Raw genomic sequence first — 11,399 nt, 5'->3', positions numbered from 1 at the left:
GTCACCGTGCCTATCTTTTCTTTTTATTTAAACGAAGTCATATGTTTTCTTGCCACATTCCTAATCAAATGATACATCTAAAGAAGCATATCTTTCATTTTTCTAGGACAACCAATATGCACTTCTGCAATTTCACTAGATGAACTAATGCATTATCAATGTGAACATTAGATTAATCGATAACATAGAACTTGTGGAAACAGACCTTTCAAGTAGCAAGATAGTACAGCTTCTATTTGAACTGCATATCTCAAAGTGATCAATGCAAGCGTTCATTGATTTCAACTGGCAAGGAAGCTAAGAAGAATAGCTTTGTAGCTACAGTACTACTATTATAATAAACCTCAAGGGCACAATCATACAACCGAATTAAGAGTCATCAGTGTCTAAGGCCTATTTAAACCTCATTTTATGATGGAACACCTTCTAATGGTAAAAGAGAAGAAGGCAAAGAAAATGATTGTCGATCCCAAAATTATCTCCTGTCATTGTCTTCAATTCTCAACTCCATATACAAGATTTCTGAGCTGTATACAATGCCACGCCTACTAAATCCAAAGGACTACCTTGGTAGCCAGTTATAAAAATCTGAATTTAGAGCAAAAGTACAGATCTTGGACCATTTAAAATAGGAGGTTGCTGCCATAGATGGTGGACTTCAAGCATCTATGACACGGTGTACAAGCTTCAAGGTGGGCCACTTCACATGCATAAAGTGTAGAACGAAATCTTCCAGCTGCCAGAATGATTCTTCAGGTAAAAAAGCAAAAATCGGTACTCCACCATATTTACACAACATCAGCAACAACAGATGAAAACTTCCCTTTCTCGCATTGCCCAACTATCAACCTGAGGCTACTGTTAACATTAAGATTCATTTGGCAGCATAGTCTTCGAGGAAACTGAACCAAAGAACAAAACAAAAAGTTAGCAGCAAAACATTGAGCAGTTACTAAGGCACATACAATTTGAAATAGTTAGGAATTCTTAAACAATCATAAGCAAAAAAAAAAAAAAAGTATTTCTTACTACCCACCAATTGCCAATTCTCACTGAGGGGTTTCCCTATGACTTCAATGTCTCGCACTTCACGAAGAGGGAGAGTTCTGGGAAAACAAAGCACCCGTCTTTTCAGCTCATCTCTCCCTTTTGTTCGCGTGTATGTACCCATCGTAGAATTCCCCACTTTTCCAATATCTTTTAGGAAGAACAGAACCGGCTTCTTACATGTTGATTTGTAAGCATCCCTAGTGTCGAAATCGAATTCATTCTTATTACTGAGCCTGTTCCAAGCCATGTACGTCTGCTCGGACCTTTCAAGTTCACGAGGAAGGATGATGTTGGGGTATACTTGAACAACATAACCCAGAGAAACAGCAAACGTCAACCTGAGTCGACGATCATAACAAATCGACCGCTGCAAGAAGCTTAAAGGGCCAACCTTCATTGCCCTTGTGAAGAGCTTGAGGCTGTCGAGCGAATTCAAACCAGGGTAAAAAGGATCTACTGCTTCGATGTGATGAATAGAAATGAATGGTGCAACGGGGTGAGCAGATAAAAGCCCCTGTGCGCTCCCTCTTATATCCCACTGCGCGTACCACAATTTAACCAGATAATTTCCAATCCAAGAAAAAGGAAAAAATTCAAACTGAAATTTTCTGTGAATGAACAAAGAGGAGAATAACAAGAAAACCAATTCGAACTAGATAATAATCAAAGATAGAACCAAAACGTGAAGGGAATTACTTGATGGAATCCATATTCCCGGGTGAGCGGCACGCCGAGTTCGGAGATGCAGGCGTGAAGCCGATCATCGCTCCCGTAGAGCTTCGGATACCTCTCTAAGCATTCATCCTGCATCTTCGAGATGGCTTCCGCCAACGGGTAGCTGATGGCGATCCCACCACCGCCAAAAGCCATCGAGTGGCTGAAGTAGGTGTTCGCTGAATGACTCTCCGACGAGCCGCCGATGTAGAACATCTCCATGTGGTCATACTTTGCCAGAACCTTAACCAAATTATCCGGATTGAAGATCGTGTCGTCGTCCCCGAGCACAAACCACCGGACTCCGGGCAACCCGAGCCGGAAGCTCTCCTTGACGATCCGAGAAATCCTCAGACCAGAGGGGTGGCCCGTCGGATTTGTGTAGCTGAACCTGGAGATGTCCTCGGAGACCTTAATCGGTGGCAAACTCTCCTCAGCAGAGAGCTCCTCTTCCATCCAGACGTGGCCGATCATCTCGCCGGGCCTCCACCACAGCCTCACGAACTCCTTCCTCTTGCTCCACAGCTGCGCGGAGCCGGCGATCCCGAACACGATGTGCCTCAACGATAGCTCCTCCTCCGCCTCCCTGCCGCCATCGCCGCGGCCGCCAACGCCACCAGGGAAGGCGGTCCGCCGGAAAGGCCCGGCGGCGGAGGCATCAGCCCTGTCGCCGGAGCCCTCGTCGGGCTGCCAGGGGAAGAAGCGAGGGCTGCCCTCCCACTGCTTCAGCTGGTTCCAACACCGTCGCCGGTTGCCGCCTCCGGAGAAGACGAGGGAGAGCCAAGCGCTGGTGGCGAGGAGGAGGGCGAGGGAGACGGAGACGGCGGCGCCGGCCCAGCCCTGGCGCCACCGCCGGCTCCTAAACCGACCTATAACCCTAGCCTTCTCGTGGTTCAACATCCTCCCCGGGGCTCATCTCCAGCCCGCCACCTGATCAAGGGGATCTCCCAGAAATTTAGGGCATCGGAGGACCGGCGATCCCTCGACGATAGTTCCGGCGAGGTTGTGCCGGAACTAGGGCTCCCAACAGAGAGAGAGAGAGGAGGAGGTTGGGGTTGAGCCGTTCGGGTTTTTGCTGTCGCCCTTCTATTTTTTGAAAATTCGGAGCGATAATTGCAGCGATCCACGCAAGAGTGCGAGCCGTTGTATCGGCCCTTCTCTCTCTCTCTCTCTACCTGCCTTTCGTACTTTTATCCCTTCCTTTATACTTGTTTTAACTTTCACGCAGCTTTTTATTTTATTTTATTTTGAATAAAGATTCCCCTCCATGCTGCTTAAGCATTCTATGTTATTCCATTTTATAAATAACATAGAATGTTTGTACACTATCCAGCTCGTCTCATTGAGGGATGAGCCTAGTTCAAGCTCAGCTCGATTCAAACCAAGCACGAGCCGAGCCACAAGTTCAATCCACTGGTAGACGAGCTGAGCTCGAACATGCCCTGTTCGGTTCGTTCGGCTCGTTTACCAACACTAACGATAATGTTAAACCCAATAGCCAATACAAATCTAACGTTAAAATCAAGGGTGGTAGAAAAATGAAGATATTTGTTTGAAGGTGATGAATTTGAGGCTTAATCGAATTTAATAAAAGCTATTGTGGATAATGTTAACTTTATAAAAGGTTCGGTGGGTGTTCATAAACGATAACCTAAATTAAAGGAGATTTGTCTAAAAGGTTGGCATGAAACGGTAACCTAAAATTAAAGGAGATTCGTCTACGAAGCTGGCGTGTTAATAACGTGGCAGTGATTCAGATTGGTTACATTTTTATAGGCATCAGTCAGGAATCTTACTTTTTCTTTGGGCCTACTTGGCATTAGTTCTCAAGCCACATGGCTTCATAGTGACAAACTTTAAAAACGGCAAAATATCTTTTTCAAAAAACTCCCAAGAATTTAATTTCTTTTTATAAATCTTGCATTTTTTGGCAAAATCTTGGTAATAAAAAACTTAATTTAAAATATAAAAAATAATTTTTAAAAAAAATATTAATAAAAATTAAAACACATGGTTTTTTCACGGTCCATTCAATAATAAGTACAACCACCACCACCATTTTCCATCAATCCCGGTTCAAAGAAAATTAACTCGTCAAAAAAAAATTTAGGTGATGAGACACCCATGAATAGCCCACAAGCTAGCAACTTTCAACTGGCTACCAATTAGCTTTCAACTAAAGGAAAGTAAAAAGTCAGTATTGATGATCAAATTATGAAAACATTAGGCAACATTTCTGAGTACATGAAAACCATTAGCAATCAATCTTTTTGCATGATGACTAAATCGTGTAATGATATATTAAAAGAAATGTTCAATAATTATAAGATTACTGAAAACACACGCGTGAGTGCATTGGACTTAATGATAGTCCTGAGAATACAATTTTGTTTCAGAACATGTTTTCAGAATGTCAGGTTAATTGGTTGGACTTGAAATTATCTCCCAATGTTTAGGTATGCATTTGCATAAGTCAATACTTATATTGATATTTTGATGTTATCATTTTGTTAAATGTTTAATATTTCTTTTGTGTACGTTAAATATTTTTTCATTGAAATGTTGCATATTTAATATACTTTTTTATTGTAATTATGTTGTTCTTATTTGATTTCTGTCATGTTATACATGTTTATGTTAAATGTTTACAGTGGTGTATCGTATTCCACTACAAGAAAAATATTAATTAGTGACAAAAATTTATGACAGATTTGTTTTGTCGTAAAATTACAACAAATTAGCTAGAAAAAACTAATCGCCAAAATTAAAATTAGCAAGGGATTTTGCGACAAAACAAATTTTGGCGCAAAATTCATTGCTAGTTAGCGATAGATTAACATCAGAATTTTGTTGTCTCAACGTCATCGTGATGGATGAGTGACAAATTTTTTTCGTTGCTAATTAGCTATCGATTCCCCCCCCCGAGCATTTCTCTTCTTCTCCTTTCTCCTTGGCTGAGCCCCATCCACTCCCTGATCCAGGCGGCGTAGGTGACCTTGGAGGAAGATGAGCCCTCCCCATCCACTCCCTGATCCAGGCGGCGTAGGTGACCTTGGAGGAAGATGAGCCCTCCCGGTCTTGAGCTCGTCTTCGAGGAGCGGCTTCGGCGTCAAAACTGCGCCTCCTCCTTCGGATGGGCTCCAGCACGATGGGCAGCAGCAGCTTGGCTTCGTTCACTCGAACCTCAACTACCGCCCTGAGTTTCTGCAGCGTGGAGGTTAGTAGTATTGTTAATTTTTGAATTTTGGGGTTGTTTTTTGTTGGATTAGGGTTTCATTTCTGCGTTGAATGTTCTGTGGTTAGTAGGAACCTGTTTTTTGGGGTTTCAGGTCATTTTCGATGAATCAGAGCTTCATTTCCGTGCCACCAAATATTTTAGGACATCTCAGTGCAGCCTAAGTGATCCATGCAGTCGTCCATCCACCAAGGTATAATGTGCTATTCTGCGATTCAGTTAGGGGTGATTTGATATTTTTTTCATTCTAATATGCTGAATTTGTTCTAAAATACAAAAGACTTGTTCATGTTGTTTCTAGGATTTCGCTCACAGTGAGTGATAATGAGGGGACTTTGTAGGCCCATTGATTTGCTTTGAGTCCAACAGCTTTACCTGAACATTTTGAGACAAACTGGGATTTACCCAGTTAGGTTGGACTTGGTCATGCTCTTCATATCTACACGAAGGGTAAAAGAAGCTGTAATCAGGCCTGACTTAGGCCTGCTGTGACTGAGCCATCTACGGCCCTACAATCAAGGATTGTTCCTTAAATAGTAGGTTTTCTGTGCATACTAAATGTGCTGCATCTGATATTGTGGTTTGCTTGTTATCTCCAGAAATAATTACTTGATTTTTTATTTATTTTACTTCGTTTTTTAACAATATTTGTTTTTAAGATTGTTTTCCTTTTCTCTTAGTGGAGAACAGGGCTTGTTTCCTTATATTGGATGAGCATTTATGTTATCATTAAGAATGTGTTTGACATTTCTTCCTATTTGGCAGATGATTACTGCAATTTCAATTGAAGATGTTCGCTGGGAGGTGAAAATATTGAAATCTCTATCTGGGCATAAACATTTGGTCAAATTCTATGATGCTTCTGAAGATGCCAATAATGTGTACATTATTATGGAGTATGCTCTCTTACCTTGTCTTGAGTTTCCTAAAAGCATATGGTCTTTTCCTTGATTATTTCTTCTGAATCGCTTTCTTAATTTTGTTTTGCATTGGACGTAATTGCTTGTGTTTTTTTTAGCCTTATTTGCAGTTTTTTCTATTCTTCAGATTTATTTTTTATGTGCCATATTCTGTCATTCTCCACCTTAAACTTTGTGGTTTCTCTCAAGTTGTCATCATCATTTTTCTTTATGTATAAATGTTCATTTCTTTGCACATTGACACTAACATTCTGAAACAGAACTTTCTTTTCACCACTAGAGATGAAGGTGCACCAATGAAGATCATCGATTTTGGGCTTTCATACTTCATTAGACCAGGTAATAATTGAGACTTCTTGAGCAATTTGCAATTTTGGGCTCTCACTCTCTCTCTTTATTGGTGACCATGCTATTGATTACAATTTCATTCTATCTAAAAGTACAATCCTTTGTTTTGTGCAGATGAAAGATTGAATGATATTGTTGGCAGTGCATATTATGTTGCTCCTAAAGTCCTTCATAGATCATATAGCATGGAAGCAAATATTTGGAGCATAGGTGTTATAACATACAATTTATTATGTGGTAGCAGACCTTTCTGGGCAAGGACAGAGTCTGGAATATTTCGTTCTGTCCTTAGGGCAGATCCTAACTTTGGTGATGCGCCATGGCCCGCAGTATCTCCTGAAGCAAAAGATTTTGTGAAGAGGCTGCTCAATAAGGACCACCATAAAAAAATGACTACTGCACAAGCTTTGAGTATGTTTACTGCCTTTCTTGAATGTGATACTATGACGAACCTATTCATACTCATTGGAAGCAGCACTCTTAGTTTTGAAGTCTTCTTTAGCTTACGTATTGGTTTATGTTTTCCTTCTCAATTTAGTTACATTCATAATATTTATGTTTGGCATATGTAAGAAATATATCATAGAAATTTGTGCAGGGTAAGTATAGCAGTTATGTTAAGAGTATAAAGTACAAACAATCATGACTTAAGCTCTTATGCTTTAAGACTTAGAAAGAACCAAGAAAACACTGCTGTTGAAGAACAGTAAATAGCTTCATAATTAAATCCAAACGTGAATATATATATATATATATATATATATATATATATATATATATATATATATATATATATATATATGACATGCAAATACATATTATTGCTCCTCTTTTACCTTGAATAATCAAGGAACAAGATTCTTGTCTTTAGATGCTGATTATTTTACAGAAAACCCTGAGTGCTTCAAATACTTAAATCACTGAATTGCCTAGCTTGTCTTTGCTGCCAATGACTATTATCAATTTCTCTTAAGTTGACCTTTTTTTTTCTTAGTTCTTTGTTAAAGAGTCATTTGTGTTACTTTTTGAGAATTCTCTGGAAGTTTATTTGTAACATGAGTCACTCTCATGGAGTCCTTTCTCTTGGACTTATTTAGTCTGAGCAAGCCATAGAGCTTTTATTGTTTTTGTTGATTGACACCACACCCTGATTGAGCTGTTCACTATTTCAACAGAGAACAAAATTGTATGAGTATGCAAAGGTTCTTGGCAATTCTCAGTTTGTCTTGCAACCATTTCAGCCATATAAACTTGTCTATGCCCACATGCTGGCTGAGGTGGGAAAGGTTTTGGAATCTTTGAGATTGGTCTTGTCCTCTCACTAACTTTCTTAGTGTTCTTCATCTTCCAGTGTCTTAGTGAACATTGATTAACCAGGTATTGTGAAGCTATACTGAAGTTATTAAAGAATGTTAGTCATACAGCTGATGTTGAAACATGGAAGCTTCTGACATCTTCCTTGGAAGAACGCCTTCAAACCCATCAGCAGGTGCCTTTCTGTTCTTATGTTTCTTATTTGTATTTTGATAATCTCATGTTGACCTCTTTCATCTTTAGGGAGGATATACCTCAAATTTGGCACCTACAAAGCTGGTCGGGAAGGTCCTGACCAGCATCGATATTCATGTTTCAATTTTTTTTATTTTTTTTAAATTGGCGACGGATATATCCATTGCCAATTTCAATCAGTCAATTTTTTGTGACGGAATTTAATCCGTCGTTGGATGTTTTGCGATGGAGTTTAATCCGTCGCTAAATTGGCGACCAAAAAATAGTGATAAATTATATCCGGATATAATCCGTCGCTAATTAGCGACAAATAAATTCTGTCACATTTTAGCAACGAGGATTATGCGATGAACTCTTTTCGTCGATACTCTGTCGCTAAACACGTTAGCGATGAATTTTGCGATGGATTAGGGACGGAAAACATGCGTCACTAATACACATTTTCTTGTAGTGTTCATATATACTTTTTAGATTTTGTACATGTTACAAATGTTAAAACTTCAATAATTTTATTTGTATTTACAGAAGTATAATGAACCCCAATCAAGAACTTATTTACTTACTCACAATGGTGGTGTTGATCATTTTTTTACGTAGTTTGAAGCCATATAAATAAATAATTTCATAATCCTATACATAAGAGTAATTATTTTGTACGTGATTGTGTGTTTGGTCATCGATGCAATTGTTTTGACCTTTTATGAACGAAAAAAGACATACATTGCATTATGCAAAGCTCTTCACATAAGTGAATTATTGTAAGATGCCCATGATGTAGGTCTTGAAGAATAAGTTACAATTTTTTTATTAATAATTGGTCACAATGAGCAAAATAGAGTAGTGCAGCAAAATAGAACACTATGAAAGTATTGTATAGTGCACTTGATGATCCTGACTAAATACCCAAAGGTAAGTAAATAATTATCAATGTGCATAAATCATACACTATGATACTCTCTCACATACTATTATACTTTTTCATTTCATGTATTGTTGTTATATTGCTTAAATATGCATATTTTGGATTTATGATAATGTTGATATTTTAATGAATAAAATGTATGCATTTGTAAACACAAGTTGATTCTCGAACAAATGAAATAAATGTATTTGAGAACACATGTTGGTTTTTTATTGAATGCAATGAATGTATGTATTTAAGAACACGTTGGTTTTTTTATTGAATGGAGTAAATGTATGTACAAGAACACGTGTTGAAGACAGAACGAATGAAATCTAAATGGAATGAATGTGTATTTTTCTATTTAGTTAAACACAAGGAATGAATGTGTATTTTTCTATTTAGTTATATTCAAGCCCAGTCCTGCTTCTCCCATCAAAGGAACTTCGCCCATCATTTCAAGAATCCAAGAAAGAGATGAAGTGTCTGTTGGCACCCACCGTTATCATCGTCGTTGTATGTCTGATGTTTTTGAGAATGAAGCGGAAACGAGAAGACCCGAAGAGTACCCCCGAGAAGGAAGAGCAGCCCGTCTCAACGCCATCATCATCATCGCTGCCAGAAAATGGTGGTTTCGAGTTCGATGTTTTCTTAAGCTTTCGAGGAGAAGACATCAGAAAAGGTTTCATTGGCCACCTTTACAAGGACCTGGAGGCGAGAGGCATACGCACCTTCAAAGATGACCAGAAATTGGAGAAGGGAAAGAATATATCAGAGCTGCTTGGAGCCATAGAGAGATCGGAGATCTTGATTCCCGTCTTCTCCGAGCGATACGCCGAGTCGACGTGGTGCTTGATGGAGATCTCCAAGATGGTCGAGTGCAGAAAAGCAACGAGTAAGAGGTTGATCATCCCGGTGTTCTTCAAAGTTGAGCCATCAGATGTTCGGCGTCAGAGGGGACTATTTGGGAGCTACTTCTCCAAGCACGAGTTGAATGAAAAAGTAGATGTTGTGAAAGGATGGAGAAAAGCATTAAAGGAAGCAGCAGAGATTTCGGGTTTCGATCTCGAGACTCAAAACACATGGGTTCGATCTCTCTCTCTGATTTGGTCTGTCTTATCATTGTTTTTCCAATGAAAAGAAAAGGAGGAATTATCTACAGGTGATCTCACGAACGGGGTCCATTAATCCCTATCTTTACACCCTTATGGCATACAGCTTGTGAAATTTCTTTGTTGCAACTTGCAAGTTGTTTTCATTAAATCTGACACCAGATATGAATTCAGCACGGTCGATCTGATCGAGATCGACAACGGGATCTTTTTCTGAAACAAAAATATAAAATTTTAATCATAAAGTTTTGGTATTTTTAGTCATTGATTTTTGAATCACTGGAAAATCCTACACTGGTCGGATTATAGTGCCAGATTTAATGAAAAAAAAAAACTTGCAACAAAGAGATCTGATGAGTAGATCCTGTTTTGTGACCTACATCAGGGTGGTCGGAACAGAACACTGGTTAACGGATTATCCCTTGATTTAAACTTAATGTCTCTGAGCTGAGCTGTAAAGACTGAACAATACTTGCTGCCATGTCATGTACCCTGTCCTTGTTATGATTTGTGTTTCTTAGTTCATTTATTTTCTTGAAAATTGGCAGGCATGAAGCAAAACTGGTATCCCTCATTGTCAAAAGGGCCCTTAATGAATTAAATCATGTTAAATTTAATATAGCAAAGTAGCCAGTCGGGATAGATTCTCGCGTAGATGATGTGATGAGGCTGCTGAAGACAGAAGAAACACACGATGTCCAGATGGTTGCAATTTGCGGAGAGGGCGGTCTGGGAAAAATAACTATCGCAATGGACATCTCTAACAAACTGTTTGGCAATTTTGAAGGCAATTGCTTCATTTCAGATGTTAGGGAAAAGTCGAAGTCACATAACGGACTAGCCATTCTCCAGTCCCAGCTTCTTACCGACTGTTTAAAAGAAGAAATATCGATCAACAACACTAAAGAAGGAATTAGCATGATCAAGCAGAGAATGAATTCTAAGAGAGTCCTTATTATCCTTGATGATGTAGATCATAGAGAGCAACTAGATGGATTGGCTGGGGAGCATGGCTGGTTTGGTGCGGGAAGTAGGATTATTATTACGACACGTGACAGTTCAATACTACTAAATGGGTGTAAGGTTTATAAGCCTAGAGAAATGGATGATGATCAAGCACTTAAGCTGTTCAGTCTTCATGCATTTGTCAAGAGAGCGAGAAACCACAGTCCTGCGAGTGGTTGCACGCTTATCGGAATGCTGCAAGGGGTGCACAGGTGGGAGAAAGAAGGTCACAATCGCAGGGAGCATGGGCGCACAAGTAACAGCTGAAGTGCGCGAGTGGCCTGCGGTGGATGTCTGCGCTATCGCTCACGTTGGTGTGCACAGGTGCATGCGCAACGAGACAGCTCACAGGGGCACGGAAGGTGCGGAGCACTGTGTCAGGGTTGAGTGGCAAACTAAGTTGGAGCGCGTGCTTGGTTGGTGCCGACGTGAGGAGCGGAGACAGATGTGCAGCGTGTGCGACTGTCTTCGCACTCTGCTTTGGTCGATCTTGTGCACCTCATGTGCGAGGAGGGGAACACTCCAAATACCACGCCTCAGCCGCAGGTGGTCTGCGTTGGATAGGTGCTTGGGACGCGGCACACGGTGGCAGCAAGTTTGCTGGC

At 40.0% G+C, this 11,399-nt stretch overlaps 4 protein-coding genes across 4 annotated transcripts; 3 read left to right on the top strand and 1 right to left on the bottom strand.

Moving 5' to 3' along the window:
- Positions 1-303: 303 nt before the first annotated feature.
- On the bottom strand, positions 304-2,943 carry LOC149833098 (uncharacterized). The gene is made up of 3 exons (XM_090012715.1): positions 1,747-2,943; positions 1,037-1,588; positions 304-902 (listed from the first exon to the last, which is right to left on the bottom strand). Exons 1-3 carry the CDS (start codon positions 2,662-2,664, stop codon positions 789-791), a joined length of 1,584 nt encoding a protein of 527 aa, XP_089868841.1. The 5' UTR covers positions 2,665-2,943; the 3' UTR covers positions 304-788.
- A 1,939-nt stretch (positions 2,944-4,882) lies between these two features.
- Positions 4,883-6,455, top strand: LOC149833097 (uncharacterized). The gene is made up of 5 exons (XM_090012714.1): positions 4,883-4,981; positions 5,094-5,192; positions 5,765-5,895; positions 6,180-6,258; positions 6,382-6,455. Exons 1-4 carry the CDS (start codon positions 4,898-4,900, stop codon positions 6,217-6,219), a joined length of 354 nt encoding a protein of 117 aa, XP_089868840.1. The 5' UTR covers positions 4,883-4,897; the 3' UTR covers positions 6,220-6,258; positions 6,382-6,455.
- Positions 6,456-9,150: 2,695 nt separating this feature from the next.
- Positions 9,151-10,675, top strand: LOC149833096 (toll/interleukin-1 receptor-like protein). Its single transcript, XM_090014904.1, has 2 exons — positions 9,151-9,763; positions 10,338-10,675. Exons 1-2 carry the CDS (start codon positions 9,155-9,157, stop codon positions 10,341-10,343), a joined length of 615 nt encoding a protein of 204 aa, XP_089871030.1. The 5' UTR covers positions 9,151-9,154; the 3' UTR covers positions 10,344-10,675.
- On the top strand, positions 10,540-11,061 carry LOC149833095 (disease resistance protein Roq1-like). The gene has a single exon (XM_090013367.1). It carries the CDS (start codon positions 10,540-10,542, stop codon positions 11,059-11,061), a length of 522 nt encoding a protein of 173 aa, XP_089869493.1.
- Positions 11,062-11,399: the final 338 nt, after the last annotated feature.

Source organism: Nuphar pumila, chromosome 7 (assembly GCF_984573655.1).
Source record: "Nuphar pumila chromosome 7, dmNupPumi1.hap1.1, whole genome shotgun sequence".
Classification (NCBI taxonomy): domain Eukaryota; kingdom Viridiplantae; phylum Streptophyta; class Magnoliopsida; order Nymphaeales; family Nymphaeaceae; genus Nuphar; species Nuphar pumila.
Note: the sequence above shows the minus strand (reverse complement) of the source record. Positions and strands in the feature narration are given on the sequence as shown.